Genomic DNA, 26820 nt, shown 5'->3' with positions numbered 1-26820 from the left:
GCCATTCAGGTAATGCTGACTCTTTTGTTCAATGACCTGTCTAGAAGTTTAGACTTTTTTTTTTGGTCCAGTCCTGGGACCTGAACTCAGGGCCTGAACACTGTCTTTGGGTGTTCTCAAGGCTAGAGCTCTAGCTCTTGAGCCACAGCACCACTTCCAGTTGGCCCAGGCATTTTTTGAGATATAACTTAAGTACTTCTTCAGCACTGTACATTCGAGAAAATAGAAGAAACCGCTAAGTGTTTGGACTAGTGGTAGAGTGCTTGCCTAGCATGCACGAAGACCTGGGTTCGATTCCTTGGTACCACATACACAGGAAAAAGCTGGAAGTGGTGCTGTGGCTCAAGTGGTAGAGAGCTCTAGCCTTGAGAAAGCCCAAGGATGGTGCTCAGGCTCTGAGTTCAAGCCCCCAGACTGAGCAAAAAAGAAAAAGAAAGGAAGAAGGAAGGAAGGAAGGAAGGAAGGAAGGAAGGAAGGAAGGAAGGAAGGAAGGAAAGAACGAACGAAAGAAAGAAAGAAAGAAGGAAAGAAATGGTCAGTGCTGTCTTTATAATATTAAACCTTTACACATTCTGTGTCTGAAAATAGTTGAAAAAATAATAAATCCATGCTAATTGTGGCAATTCTTTGTTCTGCTTTTTATTATTTATTTATTTTTGGGGGGCCAGTCCCAGGCCTGAACTCAGGGCCTGTGTATTGTCTCTGAGCTTCTTTTGCTTATGGGTACCACTTGAACCACAGTGTGTGGCAATTCTTATTTTTGTTCTTGTTTTTGCCAGTCCTGGGGACTGAACTCAGAGCCTGAGCACTATCCTTGGGCTTTCCTCAAGGCTAGAGCTCTACCACTTGATCCACAGTACCAGTTCTGGCTTTTCTATATATGGGGTACTGAGGAATCGAACCTGGGTCTTTGTGCATGCTAGGCAAGCACTCTACCACTAGGCCAAACTCCCAGCCCTCAATGTGTGGCAATTCTTATTTGATTTGAACCACGTTCACCAGATTCTGTAAAAAGAGAGAAATAAAGCATTCCGACTCATTTTTGAAATGTCATGATTATTTCACATAAAAGATATGCAAAAGATAGAGGGTTTATTTTACCTTTTTTAACAATAAAAATTATATTAAAAAAATTGACACGTAGGTCCATTGTCACTACAAGGGGAAAGAATTGATAAATTAAAAAGGAAAAAAAAAACCAGGAGAAAAATTTTTGAGAAGAAAATATATAACAAATTCAAACTGTTATATTATATAAACTTAGGAAAGCCAGCAGCAATACAGACAACTAAGGTTCAGAAACCCATTTACTTTTTTTTTTTTTTTTGCTCTAGCCAGACATTTTCAACACTGTCGAGACTCAAGACAGTTTTAGAAATATTTCTTATAAGGTCTTCTGAGCAAAATAAGAGAAATCTTGTCTGATCAAAAAAGAGACAAATTTGACTCAATTTTCAGTCTTGGTCCCAAAGTAGATATCTAATTATAAAGATAGTATTTCTTTCTAGATACAGTGTCTTCTACACTTTACAGTTTTCCTCAGTAATTTCTCAGGGTTCATTTTAAAAGGAGGCTGAAATACTGCTAGTTGTTTCAGCTGATTTCAGATTCTTGTTAGAGATTCTTTTCAAAGTCCATCTGTTTGCAGTGGCAAAATTACGAATGGCACTTCTAAGAGTCGAGTTCCCCGCGGAGATATCAGAGGAATTGATGACTGAATGTAGTGCCCGATTATATGCTGCAAATAAAGGTTTCCACAGGATGAATAAAGTCAAATTCTAACCAACTCCCTCACCCATTTGTCTATTAGTACTATTCTCTACCCAGAATTTCACAGGCATTAACATTATGAAATGAGTAAGTATTTACCTAGTACTTACAACATGAAAAGAGAATGGAAAGCAGAGGCACACACAAAAAAATTAAGTCTCAGTATAGTACTTCCAGACTCAGGCATATACACAATGACATTACAGACTGATATTAGAAATGAACGGAGTAGGGGCCGGGAACCTGGCCTAGTGATAGGGCACTGGCCTAACATGCACGAAGCCCTGGGTTCAATTCCTAAGTACCACACACACAGAAAAAGCCAGAAGTGGTGCTGTGGCTCAAAGGGGTACAGTTCTATCCTTGGGAAAGCCCAAAGATAGTTTCCTGGCTCTGAGTTCAAGCCCCAGGACTGGCATACAAACAAAAAACAAACAGAAATGACTACAGTACCATTTAAGGTGGGCCCTGAAGGACTAATAAGTCTGAAGAAAAGAAGGGCTTAGAAGTAGAAATGCATGATGTATAAAGGGTGTTCAAAAGTATGGCACTTGGAAAGTAAGTTTGGTAAGGCTAAAATATGGGCTAAGGACACAAAAAATATGCTATGCATTTTGTACTGTCATAGGAACTTAAAAGTTTTAGACAGGGAAATGAATGTGAGATTTGTGGTCTTAAAACAACTTATAGCAATGACAGAAACTCATTCCACACAGACGAGGAACACTAAGATATAAATACTGCAGTATTTTCAGTACATACATGAGGCCTACGTTAACATACTGAACCTGCACATTAGTAGAGACATTAGTGACAACAGGAAGGGCTCTTGATCCTACTGGGACTCCTAACACACTTCCTCATTTGCCTACTGTCCTAGCAGAACTGGTTAGCAGTCTAATATTGATGTATATAATAATGTCTGTACTAGGTAACATTAAAGTGTGTGGAATCAACTAGAAGACAGAGTCTAACTCAGATGGCCACAAAAGTCACTACTGTACTTTAAGCTTGGCATCAGTAGCTGATGCCTGTAATCCTAGCTGAGGAGGCTGAGATCTGAGGATTCAAAGCCAGCACATGCAGAAACACCTAAGAGACTCCTATCTCTAAATAAACACACACACAAAAATGCTGAGTGTAGAACTGTGGCTCAAGTGGTAAAGTGCTAGCCTTGAGCAAAAAAGAAGCTTAGGGATAGCTCTTAGGCTCTGAGTTCAAGCCCTAGGACAAGCACCAAAAACCAACAAACCAACCAACCAACCAACCAAACTCCAAAAAATCTATTTTATACTCTAGTTAACAGAGGACTGTTACAATGGAATGAACTAGAAATATTTTTCTGCTCTTAAAGGGGACAAGATAGCCAGACGTGTAATCCTAGCTACCCAAGAGGCTGAGATCTGAGGATCGAGGTTCAAAGCCAGCTGGGGCACTAATGTCTGTGAGACTCTTATCTCCAATTAACTACTAGAAAACTGGAAGTGGCGCTGTGGTTCAAGTGGTAGGGCAGTAGCCTTGAGCTGAAGAGCTTAGTGACAGTGCCCAGGTCCAGAGTTCAAGCCCCATGACTGACAAAATAAATAAACAAACAAATAAAAAATAATAATAAAAGGGGGCAAGATGATGACAGGTCTCAAGGAGAAATAAAACTCACTATAATAATTAGCCCTCAAATAACTGTTTCTGTTGGTTATGGGGTTTGAACTTAGGGCCTGGGTGCTATCCCCGAGCCTCTTTATGCTCAAGGATAGCACTCTACCACTTGAACCACAGCACTATTTCTGGTTTTTGAGTGTCTAATTGGAGGTAAGAGTCTCAGGAAGGCTTTCTTGCTGGGGCTGGCCTCAAATCGTGATCCTCAGATTTCAGCCTTCTCAGTAGCTAGGATTACAGGCCACATAATGCATATTGAAAGTACTGTGTAAATATTCAGTTACCACAATCACTACATTAATTTTTTTTAAATTGCTATTAGATCCCAACATACCTTTGTGGTTTTTGTAGAAAATACAATTGTTGGCACAGGTATCTGGATGGGCATCCCAAAAATCAGGACCACAACAGCATAATGGAGGTAAAGTGATATTGTACAACTTCATTTTCTCTTGGACCTGGGCTCGTAAAGCTTCTACATATCTAGAAAAATAGAATACACTGAGGCAAAGTAAATATAAATAGGCTGATTTTACAATCAGCTTTCACTGTTAAAACTATTTCTTATCCCTGTACCTTGATTCATCCTCTTTACACATGGAAACAGCACTAGGAAAAATGCAGTGCTATTCCCAAGAGGTATTAGCCAATCAATATATTTGTCAAAGTTGTGTCCCTAGTGGAGAAATGATGATAGTCTTTTTTTTTGGGGGGGGGGGGGGGGGTGATGGTCCTAGAGCTGAGCTTTTGTGCTGTACTACTTGAGCCACAGCTCTTCTTCTGGCTTTTGTGGTTAATTGAACTTTCTTACCCCTCCTCAGATCTCAGCCTGAGTAGCTAGGATTACAGGCATGAGCCACTGGTGCCCAGCCAGTCAATTTTAAGGTAATTAAGAATAGCTTACTATAATTCTCCTCTATAGCCAGCCAGAACTTCATGTAATGTCTTTCAGATCACCTTATGTATTCTTTTTCTCTCTGTTGCTGTTTTTCTCTGGCTCCTTTTATTTCTTCAAGTTGTAACTGAGCTAAAAGGTCATTTATCTTCTCCCTTGAGCATGGTTCTTTTTGACATTTCATTCTCAGGATCCTCTGCTCTTCAGCATAACGTTGTTGCTCTTTCCTTTTCTTAATTCTGAGGATAAAATCATAACATGATGAGGAATTCCATTAAGCTGTTCTTTAAAATTAGCTTCTAGATAAAGTAACTTAAGAAATGCAGAAACGAAGGAATGAGGAAATCAGTTTAATACCCCAAGAATATCTTCAAAAATTGCTGATGGCTTGCTGGAGTTAATTTAATGGATATATATATATATATATGTAACTTCTCAAGGAGAAATGAGTAGTGGCTATTAAAGAGATGTTTTCTAAGAATTCTAGCACAAGAATCCTCTCCAATTAAAACTACTAGTAGTTAGGCCTAAATGGAGCTAACAGGAACAGATATACCCTCCCAACAACTAAAGAAACAAACAAAAATCCCAAAATTTAAAAGTAATAATAAAAAATTAAATCAGATAAAATACAAGACACAAGGGCTTTCAAGATACTGTACATGAGCCAACAAAAGATAGTGGTCCCTGACACATGGAAACAAAGCCAAATCCTCTAACTGCCAGATATTGCTATCTTCAAAATTTATAGACAGTGGCACAGGGCACAGTAACTCAAGTGGAGCCTGATAGACTCTGAATTAGAGAGGGAGAACAGAGTACAGAGAGGACAACTAGCACTTACATGACAGAATGCCAGAGGAGAATTGCTCAGAGAGAGAACCCACGGCAGCATCTACTCTAGTATACAGCAGAGAACATATATACATATGCAAGGTAAAGAACCATTCAAGATAATAAGAAACATATACATATATATATACACACACATATATATATATATATTAATTTACTTATTTATTTGCCTTACTCTGGTTTGAGTAGGAGTCTTAGACCTACTAGGCAGGCATTCTTCCACCTGAACTATGGCTCCAGCCCTTTCTGCTGTACCTTTTTTTTTTTTTGCCAGTCCTGGGCTTGAGCTCAGGGTTTGAGGACTGTCCTTGGACTTTCTCAAGGCTAGCACTCTACTACTTGAGCCTCAGCACCATTTCCAGCTTTTTGCTATGTATGTGGGGTACTGAGGAATCGAACCTGGGTCTTCGTGCATGCTAGGCAAGCACTCTACCGCTAGGCCAAACTCCCGGCCCCTGTACTTTTTTTTTTTTGCCAGTCCTGTGGCTTGAGCTCAGGGCCTGAGCACTGTCCTTGGGTTTTCTCAAGGCTAGCATTCTACCACTTGAGCCACAGTACCACTTCTGGCTTTTTCTATGTATGTGGGGTGCTGAGGAATCGAACCCGGGTCTTCATGCATGCTAGGCAAGCACTCTTACCACTAGGCCAATCTCCCAGCCCCTCTGCTGTACTTTTCAAACAGGTTCATGGTTGGACCATGATCCACCTAATTATGCTTCCTGCATAGCCGAGATGACAAGTACATAGTATTGTGCCCAGATTTATTGGTTGAGATGGGGGTCTCATAAGCTTTTTGCAAAGGCTGGTCTCAAATCATGATCTGATCTCCTCATCCTGAGTAGCTAAGGATTATAGACATGAGCTACCTTGCTTAGCTATAATATGTTTTTAAGACTAGTTTCCAAGCCAGGTATGGGGTGGCTCACGCCTGTAATCCTAGCTGAGGCTGAGATCTGAGGATTGTAGTTCACAGCCATCCCGGGTACTAATGTCTGTGAGACTCTTATCTCCAATTCACCACCAGAAAACTGGAAGCGGTGCTCTGGAGTAGGGCAGTAGCCTTGAGCTGAAGAGCTCAGGGACAACACTTAGGCCCAGAGTTCAAGTCCCATGACCGACCAAAAAACAAAACAAAAAGACTATAGCTTCCATAGTTATTCCTCTGATGGATCCAGGCAAAGTGAATTATAAATCTTCTGGAACAGATTCTCCATTTCATTTATGCTTCATGTGTAGCTCAGTAGTAAAATGCATGCTTAGCATCTGCAAGGTCCTAAATTAAATCCACCAGTCACTAAAATTTACAAAAGAAAGGAGTATGACTGGTTCAAGCACAGAACATATAAACATATACTCTTGGAACCAACTGCTAAAAATCAACTAAAAAACAAATTAGTTGTTGTTTTCTGAAGAGTAGTATGCAGCCATTCACACTCCTACTTCTTCAAGAAAGCATGGTCTGATGAAAATTCTAGGCTTCTACTCATTTGTGGCAGGCTATCAGATTCCAGGGACATTAAAGCTTTCATTATGTTAGATTAACACAGGGAAACATTAAAAATCTAGAAGCCAATCTACAAAGGCCGAAAGATCAGGCTCTAGAAAAACAGGCAGGATATGGTAAATGTGGAACTAAATTCATCCATATTTCCACTGCCCCTGGAGAAGGATAAGGTTACTTTTAACAAATGTTTTCTTTCAATTGCCCTCTCACACTTACTAGGATTTCCTGAGCAACAACTGTAAATCTAAATTGAGTATTTCTCAAAGAGCATAAAATAGTTTTTATGATATGATTAAACTCAAACGTAACATAAAGTTGGAATAGGGTAGAGGTAAGAAATCTCATTACTGCATCCTGAGCAGAGGGATATTTTTTATATGAGTGAATATCAAGATTTAGATAGATTTAAGGCAGTATACTAGGAAATGTGGAAAAAGAAAAACCAAGCACATACTTATATAGTAACTGGCTTCGAAACTTAAAATAAGCTAGAGAATTAAAGGAAAAGATTGAATTTTAAAAGTGTGTGTGTGTGTGTGTGTGTGTATCTGTGTCTGTGTGCATGCATGTGCGCCAGTTTTGGGGCTTGAACTCAGGACTTAGGCATTGTCCCTAAGTTTGTCTGCTTAAGACTAGCCTAGTGATTTCATTCCCTTAGTGATTTCTGAAATCCCAAAGAATAGTAAAAATGATCACAGACTTTCCTGCCTAGGCTGGCTTTGAACCACTAGCCTAAAATCTCAGACTCCTGAGTAGCTACGATTACAGGCATTAGCCACTGGCGACCTGTAATCTGGGACTTATTCTTAAATTCTCCTTGAAAAAATCCAGTTAATTGCTGTAAAACAGCTTTTAAAGTTGCCTTTTACTCACTGACATCTTTGCATTATCTCATGTGACAGGCTACACTACAAGTTTTAAAATTTAAAAGGTAAGGTGATGATGTCAAATCTAGATTTAAATCCCAGTTCTTCCATCTTGAAGTGTGGACTTTCTATCAGTCGTATTACTTAACATTCATAGAGCTTATTTTCTCTTCTTTAAAAGCAAAAGAATAACCAAATCTACCTCTTACGTTACTGAAATGAGTGACTGGGCTAATACCTCTAAAGCACTCAATAGTATGCCCAGCACACTGTAAATGCTCAGTGGATGGCAGCATTGCTACCTTGAGGGAGTGCTGTATGGATTAAATAAGATGCTATCAGCATAAAGCACTTAGAATAAATGCTATATATTTATTTTTCTTCTTTAAATTTAATTTCACTCTCTTCAGTGTGCTATTTCAAAGCCTCCTAACATTTAATCTTATCTATTCCCAGAATGCCTCTAATGGAGCTCCTGTTTCCAGGGTAAAGTTCAACAACTTTCTTCTCCTAACACACTAAGCTCTTTATGAACATGTCTTCATTTCTTATAGCTCACATCAAGCTTAGAAGTGTCATATTTTCTCATGAATAGCTTTTGTAATCTTAGTTCTTTTACCCAAAAATTGCTATCCACTCTTTTCCATCCTCTGAATTATACCACTCCTATCAACCCTTCAGTCCAGGAAGTCTTCCTTTTCTTTCTCCTACCTCAAAACTCCCCAATTCTTATTTCAAAATGTTCTCTGTGCTTCTGCATTATTCCTGTCCTTTGTTTTTCTTCTAATGATAACAGTGGCAACCAACATTTATTGAGCATATACTAGATGCCAGATTCTTTGTTAAGCACATTTACATATTAACTTACTTAATCCTCACAGCACCTTTATGACGTACATGACATTATTATCCTTATTTTGTAAAGAGGAAAATCATTTTACGAACACTAACATAGCTTACTTTCCCAAAGTCACATAAACGGTGGATAACAGAGCTGGAACTTTCACATCTTAAGTTTTCACCTACCTACGGTATTGTCTTGCAACACTTAGGTATTTTAATAATCTATTTAGCTATAAGCTTTTCCAGTTTTCAATCAAATTTATCTAGTAGGTTCTTTTAAAAACAAAAGTTAAGCTCGGCCAGGAGTTTGGCCTAATGGTTGAGTGCTTACCCAGAATGAACAAAAGCTGCATTCAATTCCTTGGTATCGAACCAGAAAAAGCCAGAAGTGGTGCTGTGGCTCAACTGGTGAGCACTAGCCTTGATAAAACCCAAGGACAGTGCTCAGACCCTGAGTTCAACAGTCAGTCTTTCTGTGTCTTATATCCCCAAAATCTAGCAGAAGCTAGAATTAGTAGAAGCTCAATAAACATCTAAGTAAATAAAACCAAATCATTCTTATTACACCTGGCTGAGGTGAAGTAGCTATCAACTCATGTTTACAAAGTAGGAAAAAAAATGGTTTAGAATGCTACTAACATAGTTTTTGTCTCCAAGTTAAATCACATAATTATTTATGCAAAGAAGACATAAATGATTTAGCTTCTATAAGAAGGAAAAGGAGGGCTAGGAGTTTGGCCTAGTGGTAGAGTGCTTGCCTAGCAAGCATGAAGACCCGGGTTTGATTCTACATACATGGAAAAGCCAGAAGTGGTGCTGTGGCTCAAGTGGTAGAGTTCTAGCCTTGAGAAAGCCAAAGGACAGTACTCAGGCCCTGAGTTCAAGCCCCAGGACTGGCAAAAAAAAAAAAAAAAGGGAAAAGCAAAAATTAACTTCTAAGTATCTGCTAACTATCCAATAGATTTCAGGTATTTTGTGCTATCTGTAAAACAGAGACATTTTTTTCCCCTGAGGTCGACTATAAATCCAAGAAAAGAAAAATTATCCAGTAGGAAATGAGAATTAAGTAAAAGCCTAAAGCAAAAAAACCTTTCAAAGGTCAGCAGTATTGCTAAACAACAAATTTCTCACTGACTGTCATATGGAGGCATGTTGTAAGAAGGTCTAGGCTAGACATAAAATACCTATAGTAAAAACGTACTGGTTTCAGCTAACTAAACTTAACAAAATAATTTCCATTCTGTCTTAAACTAATAAGCCTGTAAAATGTTTATTCATTGGCTCTATAGAACTGAAATTTTTTAACGCAGATTGAATCACAATTTAGCTAAAAGATTAATATCCAAAATCTGGGCCAGAAATTAACAAAAATCAAGAAGGCTTTAGAGTTTAGTTAAAGCTTATTTTGTAGCTAGTTGGGCCATCTTCTTAGTGGTATGGTATCTTTTCATTATTGTAAAGCGATGGATTTATAATGACATTTTCATGTATATATATAAAATTATGTATATATATATATATATATATGTGTGTACTTTCATCATATTCACCCCCAATCATACTTTCTCTCCCAGTGCAATCCTGCTGGTCCCTCTCCTCCTCCCAAAGTGTACCCATTCTATTTTCATATCATATGTGCGTGTGTGTGCGCATGCGTGCGTGTGTGTGTGTGTGTGTGTGTGTGTGTATATGAGGAAATGTAACAGTATTTGTCTTCCTGAGTCTAGCGTATGTCTTTTACATGTGCCAGTCTTGGGTCAGAGGTGCATTTACTTTAGAAGCTTCCTTTCTTTGCATAATTACAGTAGCTGCTAGTCCCAGTGAGCTTTGTGATCTGTACACTGAGACATTCTCATTATGTTCTAAAGACACCCCCTGCCCCTTATGTGCACCTAAAAGAAACAAATGTCCAAGTCTAGGGGTTCCCAACAGTATATCAGAGACTAGGGGAAAGAAACAGTACACTGAGATCTATGCCACAGTAGGAGAATGGAGCAAACGGGCACTCTGCCAGCCTCAATGTTTTCAGATCCTGCCCATCAATTAAACCACTCTGGGGTTTAATTAACGAGGGAGGGGTTTGGGAAACTGCATAATTTGTAGTTCTGTCTCACATGACCCTCTCATCTGCAAGTGGTATACTATGTATGGGTCTGAAGAGCAGTTCTGGATGCTAAGCAATCCACTGGCAATGGGCTTGGGCTTCAAACTCTGAGTCTCTGTGGTAATCCAGAGGAAACAGGGCTTACCGCCCCCTTGCAACACAGGAAAAACCACTGACCACTGCGTCCTCCACAACTTTATCTCACTGCTGAACTTCTCAGTGGATCTGTGTCTGAAACATGCCTTCTCCATAACTACCTCTCATGGCTATCTCCCACCCAGATACCTGGGGAGGGGGGTAGCCCGAGACTCCCTGACTTGTAATTATTCCTTATTTTTCTCCTTTACCTAAGATAGTATCTGTTAAACAGAAAAATGGCTGTCTTATCCACTATTGGACTGTAATACAGAAGGAATTCTATACACTGGTCTTAAGGCTTGGGAGAAATGCCAGCTCTTCTGCAGCCAGGACTGCCAGTCTGTTGTTAGCAGGATCGCCTGGCATACCTGTGGTACGGCTTCAACTTCTCCTGGGGATCCAGGGTTAGAGCTCTAGGCTGTTTCCTACTTGTTTCTACATTGCTTCCTCTTTCTCTGTGCTTTTCAGCTGTTCTGTCCCCTCTTTACTGATTACTGAAGCTCTTCCTGTCTTCTTTTAGTCTATCCTTCGTTACCTTGACTCACACATGAAATCACATAGAAGGTTCTAATCTGCCATCCTGTTCCAGAACCTAAATCAACTTACAAAATGTTTTGTGTATACTCAGGGCTAGATGTTCCCATTTTGCTTTTTTTCTATGGCTGGAATTCCACCTTGAGATGCACTTCCAATTCTGTCTTTTTACTGGCTAATTAGCCATAAGAATCGCGGCTGGGAATTTGGTCCAGTGGTAGAGTGCTTGCCTAGCATGCACAAAGACCTGGGTTTGATTCCTCAATACGACATACATAAAAAAAGCTAGAAGTAGTGCTGTGGTTTAAGCAGTAGAGCACTAGTACTGTGGCTCAAGGGATGGTGGTCTTGAGCCGAAGAGCCCAGGCCCTGAGTTCAAGCTCCAGGACAGGGGTGAGAAAAAAAAGAGGTTATTGCAATAATTGCACTGAGAGATATTTATTTAATAATATTTAGGACACAAAATCCATGCAACTGATAGCCAGTTGGGTTTCATATAGAGAAGTTAAAAAGTATTTTAAGTTTTCCAAGCACTGGTGGCTCATCTGTAATCTTGAGGCTGAGACATGAGAATCGTTTCAAAAGTATACTGGGGAGCCGGGAGTTTGGCCTAGTGGTAGAGTGCTTGCCTAGCATGCATATAGACCCGGGTTCAATTCCTCGGTACCATATACATAGAAAAAAAGCCGGAAGTGGTGCTGAGGCTCGAGTGGTAGAGCTCTAGCCTTGAGAAAATCCAAGGACAGGGTTCCTGCCATGAGCTCAAGCCCAGGACTGGCAAAAAAAAAAAAAAAAAAAAAAAAAAAAAGTATACTGGGAAGATAAATCCACAAGATTCTTTTCCTTTTTTTTTTTTTGCCAGTCCTGGGGCTTGAACTCAGGGTCTAGGCACTGTCCATGAGCTTCTTTTGCTCAAGGCTAGCACTCTATCACTTGAGCTACAGTGCCATTTCTAGGTATTTCTGTTTATGTGGTACAAAGGAATTGAACCCAAGGCCTTAGGAATGCTAGGCAAATACTCTATCACTAAGCCACATTCCCAACTCCTCCATTTTATTCTTATCCAAGCTACGAACAGCATTATTTTGCCACATATTTATAATGCCACATATTCAAGTTTTATATTCTCAGTACATAGTACAGTGCTTGGCATGTAGCAAGTTCTCAGTAAATAGGCTTTATGGCTGAAAAGTGAAATACTGTTTTTCCTTTCAAACTCATTCAGATAATGCCAGTTTTCTGATGAAGCACTCATCTTCCCTTACCCCAAAATGTATTTATCCACCTAGAAAACACTGTCAATACCAAATGTTGACAAGGATGTGGAGCAATAAGAATTCTTGCTCCTTCACACAGCAGTGGCTCACACCTTATAAACTTAGCTACTCAGGGGGCCGGGAGTTTGGCCTAGTGGTTGAAGTGCTTGCCTAGCATGCATGGAGACCCGGGTTCGATTCCTTGGAACCACATACATAGAAAAAAGCCGGAAGTGGTGCTGAGGCTCAAGTGGTAGAGCTCTAGCCTTGAGAAAGAGTCCAAGGACAGCGCTCAGGCCCTGAGCTCAAGCCCAGGACTGGCAAAAAAAAAAAAAAAAAAAAAAAAAAAAAACAAACTTAGCTACTCAGGAGGCTGTGATTTGAGAATCCCAGATCAAAGCCAGCCTCATGAACAGTCTGGGGGCTTGAACTCGGGGCCTGCACACTGTCCTTAGGCTTTCTCAAGGCTAGAGCTCAAGTGGACCACAGCATCACTTCAGCTTTTTCCACGATATCAAGGAATCAAACCCAGGTCTTCATGCATGCTAGGCAAGAACTTAACCACTAGGCCAGAAATCTACCACTGGGCCAAACTCCTGGCCAAATACATGAGATTCTTATCTGCAGTTAAGCCATCAAAAAAGTAAGAGACAGCCAGGCAGTAGCTCATGTCTGTAATCCTACTCAGGAGGCTGAAATCTAAGGATCAAGGTTCAAAGCCAGCCATGGCACAAAAGGATCTGAGACTCTTATCTCCAATTAACCTTGAGAAAATGAGAAGTAGGGCTTGGCTCAAGGGTAGGGTGGTAGCCTCGAGTTGAAGAGCTCAGGGACAGCACCCAGGCCAAGTTCAAGCCCCATGACCTACAAAAATGAAAGCAAAAGACACCAGGTATGGTGGCTCACGCCTATAATCCTAGCTACTCAGGAGGCTGAGATCTGGAGATCGTGGTTCAAAGCCAGTCTGTGCACTAAAGTCCCTGAGACTTGCCAGTTAACCACTACAAACCCAGAAGTGGTGCTGTGGTTTAAGTGGTAGGGTGATAGCCTTGAGCTGAAGAGCTCAGGAACAATGCCCAGGCCCAGAATTCAAGCACCACAACTACCACCACCACCACCAACAAAAGGGCAAGAAAAGTGTGGTTCAAGTGGTAGAGCACTAGCTATAAGTAGAAAAGCTAAACAAGAAAAAAAGGCCTGAAGTCAAAGCCAGCCCAAATTGCTCAAAATTTTTTCCCTCAAAAGAACTTTCACTCATATTTGGTGGGAATACAAAATAGGTTACTTTGTTCAATTTTTCTGTGTACCTAAAATTGATCTAAAAAAATAAGGTCTAACTTAAGCATAGTAGCTCATACTTACAAATTTAGCTACTCAAGAAGTGAAAATGAAGAAGATCATGAGTCTAGGCCAGCCCAGGTGAGAACAACCCCATCAATAAAAAGCTAGGCATGGTGGTACCAGCCTGTTATAACCAGTTATACAAGAAGGGTAAATAGGAGGATCGGCATACAGGCCAACCAGAGTATAGATGCAAGACCCTACTGGAAAAATAACTAAAAAAGGACTGAGGGTGTGGTTCAAGTAGTATAAAACTTGCCTGCCAAACACAAGGCCCTGAGTTCAAACCTCAATGCTGCATAAACAAGAAAGTAAATATATAAATAATACATTCTATTGGTAAACTAATTTTATTAAAACAACTATTTAATTGTTCATGATTTTCAAAGAACTACTCATATCAAAAATAACTTTCTAATATATGTCAGAAGATAAATTATATCCTAATTCTTTTTTCTTTTCTTTTTTTTTGTGGGACATGGGGCTTGAACTCGCCTGGGTGATGTACCTGAGCTCTTCAGCTCAAGGCTACCACCCTATCCTTGAGCCAAGCCTCACTTCCTGTTTTCTAGAAGTTAACTGGAGATGAGAGTCTTGGGTCCTTTTGTGCCTGGGCTGGCTTTGAACCTTGAGCCTTAGATCTCAGCCTCCAGAGTAGCTAGGATTATAGGTGTGAACCACCACTGCCTTATCCTAATTCTTTTTAAGTTTGTCCTCCCTCCTTTCTTCCCTCCTTTTCTTCCTACTCCTCTCCCTCTTTTTCTTTTTGAGAGGGAACTGAACCCAGGGCTATGCACATACTCTACCACTAAGCCACATACTCAGCCATCACTTGATAACTTGCAAGACTTAGCCTCTAAACACAACTAATAAGTTAAGCCTCGGAATGAGAATCAAAGAACTTACTTTTCAACTTTTTTCTTTTGTTCCCTTTCTCTTTTTTGTTCTTTCACTTGCTCTCTCTCAATATCCATAAAAAGTCTTCTGTATCTCAGATACTGCTTTTGACGCTAAAAGAAAGTGAAAATTACTAAGATTATGTCCTAAGAGAACTTCACAAGGAAAGAAGGTAGTCAATCTTATGTTATAGACAGGAAAACTGACAGAAGTAACATGGGATTGTACAACTAACTTAAAAATTGTTTAAAAACTTACTATTTATCAAAATGAACTCCAGGAAATAGAAACAAAAGTTATTTTTTTTCTTTGCTGCTGTTTTATCTTTTTTGTTTTGTTTGTTCATTTACATATCTTTGGGAGTGTAAGGGGAAGCACAAAAATGAACAGAGAAAAGATGAAAAATTCATTAGATATTATGCTAACAATGAATTATATAGGTTAGGAATGTGGCTTAGTGGTAGAGGGCTTGCCAAGCATTCATGAGACCTTGGGTTCAATTCTTCCTCAGTACCATAAAAATAAGTGGTAGAGCAAAAAAAAAAAAGAAGCACAGGGACAGTGCCCAGGCCCTGAGTTCAAGCATTAGGACTGGGTGGAGACAGGAGGGAAAAACTGGGAGAGGGCAAGGGAAAGAGTAACAATTTCCAAAAAGAAATGTACTCATTACCTGACTTACATAATTGTTATTAACCCTTTTGCATATCACCTTTATAATAATTTAAAACATTTTCTAAAGAGGGGGAGCTGGAGGGGCCGGGAGTTTGACCTAGTGGTAGAGTGTTTGCCTAGCATGCATGAAGACTGGGGTTCGATTCCTCAGTACCACATACGTAGAAAAAAGCCAGAAGTGGTGCTGTGGCTCAAGTGGCAGAGCGCTAGCCTTGAGGAAAGCCCAAGGACAGTGCTCAGGCCCTGAGTACAGTCCCCACGACTGGCAAAAAAAAAAAAAAAAAGAAAAAAAAAGGGGGGGCTGGGGTATACGTTAGAGGTAGAGTGCTTGTCTAGCAAGCACAAAGCTCTAGGTTCAATTCCTCAGCAGCACATAAACAGAAGAAGCCAGAAATGATGCTGTGGCTCAAGTGGTAGAGCATTAGCCTTGAACACAAAGAGGCTCAGAGACAGTGCCCAGCTGAGTTCAAGCCCCAAGACAGGCAAAAAAAAAAAAGGATTTTTAAAGAAGTAACATGGGACTAGGAGCGTGGCCTAGTGGTAGAGTGCTTGTTTAGCATGCACAAAGCCCTGGGTTCCATTCCTCAGTACCACATACACAGAAAAAGCCAGAAATGGCGCTGTGGCTCAAGTGACAGAGCACTACCTTGAGCAAAAAGTGTCCAAGGATAGTGCCCAGGCCCTGAGTTCAAGCACCAGACCTGACCAAAAAAAAAAAAAAAAAAAGAAAAAGAAGTAACGTGTTGGGCGGTGTCTCACGCCTATAATCCTAGCTACTCAGGAGGTTGAGATCTGAGGATCATGGTTCAAAGCCTTCAAAGCCAGCCCGGACACTAAATTCTGTGAGACACTTATCTCCAATTAACCACTAGAAAACCAGAAGTGGCGCTGTGGCTCAAGGGTTAGGGCAATAGCCTTGAGTTGAAGAGCTCAGGGACAATACCCAGGCCCAGAGTTCAAGCCCCACAACCAAAAAAAACCCCCAAGCAACATGAAATTGTCTTTAATATTCCTACCTCCCATGACCAGGATAATAACACATATTTGAATAGATAACATAGACAAGCCAGAAAAAGAAGCATTAATCTAGTTTTTCCTTAGTATACAGTGCCTTGTAAGCAGCACTTAAGCGATGACACTTATTCTGCATTTCCAAGTAAAAAATGCCATAAAAATAGAGCCATGGAAAGAATACAGGAGGAATTTCAAGAGAGAACAATAGTCCATCCAACTTTCCTAATTAGAATCATACTCTACACCTAGACTAACTAATGGCAAGGAAGAGAGCAGAATGGGTGAAGTACATCACAGTACCATACTCATAAATGGAACAAGTACAATAAAAAGCAAGTGCTATTTTACCATGTGTAACCTGTTCACACCTCTGGACTCATAAATTCTCTCTCAAGGATATAGGCTACACAAAGGGCTAAAGTATATCTATAGGAATATACTAGGACAGTGTAAAGCTTTCTGGCAAAATTATTAAAAATCAAAATTACAGTTATCAATATTTGAAATGCATCAGGATCAGCACTGATACATTTTTTTTTTTTTTGGTCGTGGGGCTTGAACTTTGGGCCTCGGTGCTATCCCTGAGATCTTCAGCTCAAGGCTACTGCTTTACCACTTGAGCCACAGCACCACTTCTGCTTTTCTGGTAGTTAACTGGAGGTGAGAGTCACATGGACTTTAGTGCATGGGCTGGCTTTGAACATTAAACCTCAGACCCCAGCCTAGGATTACAGGCATGAGCCACTAGCGCCTGGCTAGTTTTTAACAAGATAAATGCCCTAAGTCTGTTTTCAAATAGTAACTCAGTATATTTGGCTTGCTTTAGGAATCTGTATTTTGAAAATTAAAAACCAAGTTCTGCATATAATTGGTACATGGCCATCATTAGAAATGGAAATTTAAAAATTTAAACTAAACTGAAAGGGGAAACAAAAGGAAGCTATAAATGTACATTTTCCCTTTGAATCAGTGGCCAATTCACTTGAAATCACTTGAATCAGCACTCTGATTTCACATCAATGTAGCTTAAATCCAAAGAGCTTATAGAAAAGTTAAATTGCATTAGAATTTGTAGTATTAGCTCTTAAAGTATTCAGACACAGAAAACCGCTTCTAACATCACATGTACTATGTTACTTACTTACCTCTTTCTTGTCTTCTTCTTGATCTACTCCAGACTGAAATGCCCATGGAACTTGGAATTCAGTGCTCAATCCTGACTGATCCTCATCACAGACCTGTCAGAAAGTCCAGTCACACAAAGCACCAAAATTACCAGGAGCTAACCCTGTGAATCTTCTTGATATATATTTTTTAATCTATTGATTGTTTTCCTACAACCTTGAAGTCAACTAGAGAAAAAAAATAGATAAAATGAAAGAAAAGTAGATAAAAAGGGGCAATTTTAGAAAGAACACAAAAGTGAAAAATCAATCCATAAAATGAGAAGACATTTGCAAAATATCTATCTGGAGATTTTACACACACACACACACACACACACAGAGCCTATATGTAGAAAATACTAAGGGCCAGGAGTTTGGCCTAGTGGGAGAGTCCTTGCCTAGCATACACAAAGACACAGGTTTAATTCCTCAGTACCACATACATAGAAAAGCCAGAAGTGGTGCTATGGCTCAAGTGATAGAGCCTTAAGAAAGCCCAAGGACAGGGCTCAGGCCCTGAGCTCAGGACCCAGGACTGGAAAGAGAGAAAGAGAGAGAGACAGACAGACAGACAGACAGACAGACAAGAGAGAGACAGAGAGAGAGAGAGAGAATAATAAGAAACTATAATCCATAATTTGATAACCAAAATACTAACAAGCTAATTCTAAGTGGCAAAGAACTTGAAAAGCCAATAAACATATGAAAACATATCCACCACCACTGGCTTCAGGAAAATATTAAATAGAAAAATACAGTGGGATAGCACTTCACACCTACTTGAATAGAAATTAATAAAAATATGAAAATACGGGGCCTAGGGTTACAGCTCAGTGACAGCATATTTGCTTGGCAGAGCAAGGCCCAAGGTTCAATCCTCAGTCCTTTAAATAACAAGTGTTAGTAAGGAAATGGGAAATTTAAACTTTTGTACTTTGCTAGTAGTAACAGAAAATGTTGCAGCCACTTTGTAAGTTCCTTCCAAGGGCAAACACAGAATTAACCTACATTCTAGCAACGCTACTGAAATACATACTTAAAAGAAATAAAAAATATGTTTGCAGAAAAACTTATAAACACATGTTTAAAACATTCTTAACACCAAGAAGTAGAAATAAGCCAAGTATCCATCAGCTAATGAATGGATGAATAACATGGGTTACATGCATAAAATAGGATCACTTGCAGAAATGCAATCCTATGTTATCACAATGAATTCTGAGACTAAGTAAAAAATATGAAGTCACAAAAAGCTTCAGACTACATGATCTCATTTATATGAAATGATTAGATTAGGCAAATCTAAGTTGAATAAGGCAATATATTCTGCCTTTTTTTTCATTTAAACAGGTGCTTCTTTGCAGCTTATTGAATACTAGTTTCTCCTACATTTCTGTTAGCAATACCACTAGTTTTAATGGCTCACTGAGATATATTTTCTACTATTCCTAAATTCACAAAGGCTGTGATGCTGATTGTTGATGCAATCACTGGCACATACAAAAAAAAAAGGCTTGGGATAAGACAAAATGGATGTATTAGATAAGCTTCACTCAGACATGGGTTACAGTGCTACTAGCTAAGAGCAATGTTAATGGGTCTCAGTCTCTCTCTCTTCACCTGCAAAATAATAAAACTGGATGGTTGCCATATAAAATATATAGAAGAAACACCTGAAGTAAGAACTAAAAATCATAAAACTCTTAGAGGAAAACCTAGGAGTAATCCAGGCGCCGGTGCCTCACACCTGTAATCCTAGTTACTCAGGAAGCTAAAATCTGAGGATCAAGGTTCAAAGTTAGTTTGAGCACTAAAACCCATGAGACTCTTATTTCCAATTAACCACCAAAAAACCAAAAGTGGCACTGTGGCTCAAGTGGTAGAGTGGTAGCCTTGAGCTGAAGGGCTCAGGGACAGCGTCTAGGCCCGGAGTTCAAGTCCCATGACTGACAAAAAAAAAAAAAAAAAAAAAGAAAGAAGGAAAGAAAAGAAAAAAGAAACTTAGGAGTAAAGCTTTATAACCTTGTATTTGGAAATTCCTTAAATATGACATTAAATGATTAAATGTATAGACAACAAAAACAGTAATAAATTGGACTATACTGAAATTTTAAAACTTTGCATACCAAAAGAGTGAAAAGACAAGAAAGCAGGAGAAAATATCTGTGTATCACATCTGATAAGGGATTAACATTTTAAATATATACAGAATACATACAGAAGTTCAGCCACCAAAAACCAAACAACCTGATTTGAAATATGCAAAGAACCTGAACAAAATTTCTCCAAAGAAATGTAAGTGATGGGCTGCTTACATTTGCCCTAGTGGTAGAGTGCTTGGCTAGCATGCACAAAGACCAGGGTTCAATTCCTCGGTATCACATGCATAGAAAAAGCCAGAAGTAGTGCTGTGGCTTAAGTAGTAGAGCTCTAGCCTTGAGAAAGTCCAAGGACAGTGCTCAGGCCCTGAGTTCAAGCCCCAGAGCTGGCAAAAAATAAAAAGAAAGAAAAAAGAAATGTAAGTGGCTAACACACAAATCAACAGATACTCATCTTCTATTATTAGGAAAACACAAATCAAAATTACAATGAGATTTTTTTTTCTTCTATTCGACGCTCTACTATACATTTTAAAAGCAAGCAAACAAATAAGCAAGCTGAGTGGTGGTAGTGGCTTATGCCTGTAATCCTAACTATTCAGGAGGCTGAGATCTGATTATGGTTCAAAACCAGCCCAGTCAAGAAAGTCCATAAGATTCTTATCTCCAATAAATCACAGAAAAAGAAGTGGCACCATGGCACAAGTAGTAGAGTGCGAGTGTGAGCAAAAGGATCTCAGGGACAGCACCCAGGTCTAGAGTTCGTGCCATAGGACCAGTAAAAATATTAAAATTAACAATGCAATTCATCAGTCCATCAATTTTATTATCTAGATGTATACCCAAAGTAATTTAAAGCAGACATTGGAACAGGTATTACATACCTGAAGCCGATGAACAGATAAATGCCTAGGACTACTACCAAGTACATTCATCAAAGCTGATGCATGGGTTAGCTTGCTCCCAAAAGCAAGTCTGTTTTCACTGTTGTGTTTTACCTCACTTTTCTATGCCTCACTCCCCAAATAATGAAGTCAGCCTTGCCTGAAAATAGTAAGGGAAAACATCACAGAGCAGTACTATTCATACATCTCCTAGTCAGGCAAAGCTGACCTCACTGCCGTTAATTAATGGCCATTCCAGTGCCCACCTGGCTATGGTTAGCATTAGTCTCCCCAAAAAACCCATAAACACTTTTGAGCATGCACTCTCTGGCAAGATGGAATTTAGATGAAGCCTTCCATCTTCTACCTGCCATCCTGTTGCTAATAAATCTCGTTCTTCTCTCATTACTCTATTTCTTGAGTTATTGACTTCTCAGGCAGGAGAACTGGACATTTCATGGCTACATACCCGTGTTCATTACATGGTTATGTGAAAGAATCAGGTGAAATATTAACTGTAACCCCTCTATAATTACCCTGACAATAAAAAATAAATAATAAAAAATTAAAAAAGAAACAGGTGAAACAACCTAGGAGTTTACCAATGGAAGAGTGGATAAGCAAAACAATGCAACACATGCAACACATGTACACAATGTTGTATTACTCCAATTAAAAAGGAAATACTGTCCTATACAATAGCAGTATGCTGAATGAAATGATAGTCACAAAAGGATAAATATTGTATGATCCCACTTCATGAGATAGCTCATAGAGATAGAAAATAGGATGGTGGTTTCTAGGAGCTAAGGGAAGGAGGAATAGAAATAATTGTTTAATGGGCATAGAGGTTCAGCTTTACAAGATTAAAAAAGTTCGGCAGACAGATGGTGGGGATGGTTGTGTAACAATGGGAATGTACTTAATGCCACTTGAAAATGGTTCAAATGAGCTACATGTGGTGGTACAAACCAATAATCTTAGCACTCAGAAGGCTAAGCAAAAAGCATCATGATTTCAAGCATGGCCTGGACCATATAATGAGGCTCTTTCCAAAAACTAAAATAAGCTAGGCACTGGGGGCTCACATCTATAAATCCTAGCTATTTAGGAGGCTGATGTCTGAGGATCGCAGTTCAAAGCCAGCCTGGGCAGGAAAGTCTTTAAGACTCTTATCTCCAATTAACCACTAGGAAACCAAAAGTAAAGCTGTGGCTCAAAGTGGTAGAGTGCTAGCCTTAAGGGGAAAAGTTCAGGGGCAATGTGCAGGTCCTGAGTTCAAGCCCCATGACCAACAATAAACAAGCAAACAAACAAATATGAAATCATATGGTAAATTTGATAAAAACATATGGCTAAATTAACACGTATATAAATGCTTGTAAGGGGACAAGAACACATACAGCTCTTGATAGTAATAACTATCAATTACCATTGAAGAAACTTCCTTCTTTCCCTCCTTCCTTCATTTTTGTGCTGGTTTGTATTTTATTTTTAGACAAGCTTTTACTAACTTTGCCCAAGCTAACCTTGAGCTTGATATCCTGTCTCCACCTGCTGAGTAGAGGCATTACGAGTGTGTACCACCATGCCCAGATGAGAATACTGCTAAGAGGAAAAAGCTAAGAAAAGGAAAGTGGTGGAAGACACATTATGACACAGGACAATTAATAGATCAAGGATCTAAGGAGGGTGGGGTGTGAGAAAGAAGGCCAGAATGCGGCTCCAAAAACAAACAACTCTTCCTCTGAATACTAAGAATATGAAATAATGTTAAAAAAAAAAAAAAAGGAAATCGTTATGGCTTCTATATTCTTTATGAAAGCCTAAGGGTAAAGAGGTACAGCAAGTAGCTTAAAAAGTATTCAATGTTAAGAACAGTCAGTGCTGGGCAATAAAAAAATCATTCATAAATTGCTCAATTTCAATTTCAAAGGACTCAGTCGCGTTACTTTGTAGTATGTCCTACCTGCCGTCTTCTGCAGGTATCTCTCTGATGCCTGTGTGGAAGATGCTGACGACCATTCAGAGAGAGATTCTCTTGACATCTTTCAGCTGTCCCAACAGACAGCTTCTGCCTAAAGTATACACTCTAAAAAAAAACACAACAGTACTTATCAAATGTGAGTGGCAAAATAATAGAAAAAATACTGCAAGCTTCACTAATGGGCCTAAAGGAATCTAAGTAGGTCAGAATATTCTGATATATGATGGCATAAAAGTAGACATACTTCTTACTCTATGGATCACAACTGCACATAACAATCTTAAACTTCATCTATAAGGCAAAAATAGTATCTGTCTACCAGGGTTATTGTGAAAGTAAGATAATGCAAACAAACATCTAAACCATTAAGTTTATGGTAGGTGCATCATAAATAGTATTTTAAAAATATTAATAAGATAAAGCACTATTATCATCTCTGTGAATACCTAACATAACTCTGACAAGCTGAGCTCAAACTCAATTTTTTTCTTCTGCTGCTGCTAGCTCTTTACTATACTGCTTTACTGCTCTCTGGCAGATCCTGGATACTGGAATTCATGTAAACCATATTCCTGACACTCTGGAAATAACTTCTTTTTCCATTAGTCATCTGTCACATCACATGATACCTGTTCGTTATTCCTGTGCTAAAAGATGACATAAATATTGATATAAATTATCTAAGCAGGAGCATCACACCTACAATAATAGAAAAAGCTTCAATGGAGAGGACTCAAGTGGTATCAGTAATGACAGACATATCACAAAACATCCTTTTTTCCCCATTATTAACACTAACCCTCAAAAGAAGTTACTACATTGCCCTGTCAATATTGAGCAGAAACCTAAGCAATTTTTTCTCTGCTCCCTAATCTTCCACTACTCTCAGGCTCTACTTATCCTATGAGACAAGCTAAATCTCAAATGTTAGGTAAAATGTTATGATAGCCTTCCTGAGGCAACTTCTCTTACAATCTCCCATTTCTCCAAAGACGAAAGCTGTCTGCTATACTTGTTCTACAGAAACAAAATAGGCAACTGTCTACACATATATGATGGGCTAGTTACAGTACCACAGACTTCAGTAATGATACAAGATAAGAATAACAGAAAACAGCTAAAGATGGATGTGTGTTGTGTATATGTATGCTTTGTCCATATATGTGCTTAACATAAAACTTTTAAACATACAAAACAGAAACAAATGTACTATTAATATTAATTACAATGTACCCTCAACTCAATTTCAGTAATTACCAACATTTTCTCTCCCTCTCTCTTGCCCTCTCTTCTCTCTCTCCCTCCCTCCTTTTTGGTCTCCTTCTCTTCCTTCCTCTTCCTATCTTTCCCTCCCCTCCTTCCTCTGTCTCTGTTTCCTGGTCTCTACTTCTCTCCCTCTCCTCAAACTTTGTCCAGGAATTTAAATCAAATATGGATTATTTTGGTAAGTGCAAAGACATTTTACTATTAACCTAATTGTGGAGGTCTACAAAGTCTACATACAGATGAGATGATACACTTCAGCCCAAGAATAAGTAACTGGTCTTGTTTCCCTGTTGTAGAAAGTATATAGCTGGGTACCAGCAGCAATCCTGCAATCCTTCTTAGGAGGCTGAAATGTGATGATCGCAGTTTGAAGTCAACTATGGCAGAAAAGCCCATGAAACTTTCATCCTCAATTACCAACCAAAAAAACTGAAAGTGGCAGAGCATCAGAAACTTGAGTGGAAAAGCTAAAAGACAATGCCTAAGTCCTGAGCTTAAGAACCCAGTACTGGTACAAAAAGGGGAAAAAAAGTATATAAGCCCTCCTTCCCTAGATACTACTATACCTCTGCTCTAGGAGAGACCTAGTTCTGAATTTTAGGTGGAACAAACTGATGATGCTAAGGAGGCAACTCTTCTTTTTCTCTTTTGTCTCTAATAAAGGATGACAATAGAAAAAGGAAAATAAAACAAGAGCAATATGCTAAGCCTCAAGTTTCAGTGAAAACTTTAGGAAAATAGGATCAGGAAGAATATTTTGATGTTTTAATATCAGTGAAGATGTTTTACTTTCAACTCTGTCGACTTTAATTCTAGATCCTATATTGTTCATGTATGGGGATTATGTTTGTGAAAATACTGTGAATAATCTTTATCAATTAAATAATGTTATCAGCCTTCAAATAGAAGAAGTGATTTGAATTACATAGTTCACTAGTCTCCTGTACTACAAAGAACAAGGTAGAAGGAACAAAACAGGAGTCTAATCAAGGTATGTAGTATGTATAAATGGATGTCAGAGTGAGACTCCCTTGTACAATTAATTATTTTAATTAAAAAATAAATGTGTGGGTAGAGAAAAACAGGCCATCAGGGACTGAAATGCTAATACTCTATTGCCTATCCATCTCAAAGCAAGGGCATTGTTCTAATAGGACTCCTAGTTTAATAATGGGGGAAGCAATCAGAGACAATATATTCTTAGCTTCAAAGTTCCTCGTTCTATACCTTGTATCAGATACTTTATTTCCCTTTTTTGGGGATGGGGGTGGGGTCTGTGTGGGGCTTGAACTCAGGGCCTGGGGACTATCCTTGAGCTTCTTTTGCTCAAGGCTAGCACTCAACCACTTGAGCCACAGAGCTACTTCCATCTTTTTCTGTGTATGTGATACTGAGGAATTGAACCCGGGGCTTCATGAATGTTAGGCAAGCACTCTATTACTGAGTCACCTTCCCAGTCCCCTATTTCTTTACCTCTTTCTGCTCGACCTGGTCTCCAATGAAGTCTTGGAACTCGAATTTAGATGACGGATACTGATGATCCACAGAAGAGATTTCTCTCCCTTTCTCATCTGTCCTACCAGAGAATGGCTCCTGAAAGCGTACTTTCTGAAAGAAAAAAACAACTATATATTATTCAACAAGAGTAGTAGTATAGCAGTATTATTTTGTTTTGTTGAGAGTTTTAAAGGTTTTTGTTTTGTTTTGTTTTTGCAGTTTTTGTTTTTTTTGTTTTTTGTTTTTTGCCAGTCCTCAGGCTAGAACTCAGGGCCTGGGAACTGTCCTTGGGCTTTCTCAAGGCTAGCACTCTACCACTTGAGCCACAGCACCACTCCCAGCCTTTTCTGTGTATATGTACCAAGGAATCGATCCTGGGGCTTTGGGCATGCTAGCAAGTACTCTATCACTAGACTATGTTCCCAGCCTTAAGTGTTTTTTTAATCCATGGGAAAATGAAGTATTATGAATAAAACTGAAAAACATACTTCTTGTAATAGAGAATAATCTTCGCAAGCTCTAAACGGAACCATAAATCACCTAGTTCTTGCTGGTTTCTTCTGTTTTTCTGTTCTACCTTGTCCCTGGGAGGCCTGGTGATGCCTACTTAAAAAATACCAATTGGGCCGGGAGTTTGGCCTAGTGGTAGAGTGCTTGCCTAGCATGCACAAAGACCCGGGTTCAATTCTTCAGTACCACATACATAGAGAAAAGCCGGAAGTGGTGTTGAGGTTCAAGTGGTAGAGTTCTATCCTTGAGAAAGTCCAAGGACAGTGCTCAGGCCCTGAGCTCATGCCTAGGACTGGCAAAAAAAAAAAAAAAAAAAAAAAGGAAAAGAAAAAGAAAATACCAATGGACATCCAGAGGAGGCTTCCTCTCTCCCTCATCTACCTATCAAAACTGATGCTGAACATGAGAAGGGGGATCAATGTGTGTGAAGTAATGCTCCTTCTATCTGGCGAATATAAATGTAACCCCAGTCAATTACAATTAAAAAAAAAAACTGATGCTAGCTGCTTTAAATTTACATTCTAAAAATAAAAAAATACAAGCAGCTCAGTGCGCAGGAAAAATGGGGAGAACGAAGGAAGGGGTGACCTTGACCATGAGGCGATTAATAATAATAATTCTTTTTTAAAAGAATGCTAACTTAGCTGGGTGCGGTGGCTCACGCCTATAATCCTACCTACTCAGGAGGCTAAGATGTGAGGATCTAGGTTCAAAGCCACCCCAAGCACAAAAGGACTTCCCTCCATGGGAAGTGGGACTTGGCTGAAGGGTAGGGTGGTAGTCTTGAGCTGAAGAGCTTAAGGGACAATGCCCAGGCCCAGGGGTAGGGCAGCAGCCTTGAGCTGAAGAACTCAGGGACATGCCCAGGCCAAGTTCAAGCCCCATGACCTCCTCCCCCCCACACACAAAAGAATGGTAAGTTAACTTAGATATAGACTTAAGGTCAGAGTATAATTGGAAAACTTTTGTAGTAAAACAAAAAATTACTTTATGCCAGGTGTGGTGGCTCACACCTGTAATCCTAGCTACGCAGGAGACTGAGATCTGAGGACTGCGGTTCAAAGCC

General features: G+C 39.3%; 1 protein-coding gene across 5 annotated transcripts in view; it reads right to left on the bottom strand.

The window, feature by feature from the left end:
* Positions 1–1146: 1146 nt before the first annotated feature.
* Positions 1147–26820, bottom strand: part of Ccdc15 (coiled-coil domain containing 15) — a 46251-nt gene continuing 20577 nt past the window's right edge. For 3 of the 5 annotated variants that reach the window (XM_090319646.1, XM_090319650.1, XM_090319649.1), the window contains 7 exons: positions 25221–25355; positions 22464–22586; positions 17491–17583; positions 14669–14772; positions 4384–4560; positions 3761–3909; positions 1147–1738 (listed from right to left, as the gene is read on the bottom strand). In XM_090319646.1, the coding sequence (XP_090175772.1) occupies positions 1563–1738; positions 3761–3909; positions 4384–4560; positions 14669–14772; positions 17491–17583; positions 22464–22586; positions 25221–25355 (957 nt within the window). In that variant the 3' untranslated portion in view covers positions 1147–1562. Of the gene's footprint in view, positions 1739–3760; positions 3910–4330; positions 4561–14668; positions 14773–17490; positions 17584–22463; positions 22587–25220; positions 25356–26820 lie in introns of those variants that run through there. The other 2 variants (XM_090319647.1, XM_090319651.1) reach the window with 2 other exon arrangements.

Source organism: Megascapheus bottae, chromosome 27 (assembly GCF_031878675.1).
Source record: "Megascapheus bottae isolate mThoBot1 chromosome 27, mThoBot2.hap1, whole genome shotgun sequence".
In the NCBI taxonomy this organism is placed as follows: domain Eukaryota; kingdom Metazoa; phylum Chordata; class Mammalia; order Rodentia; family Geomyidae; genus Megascapheus; species Megascapheus bottae.
Note: the sequence above shows the minus strand (reverse complement) of the source record. Positions and strands in the feature narration are given on the sequence as shown.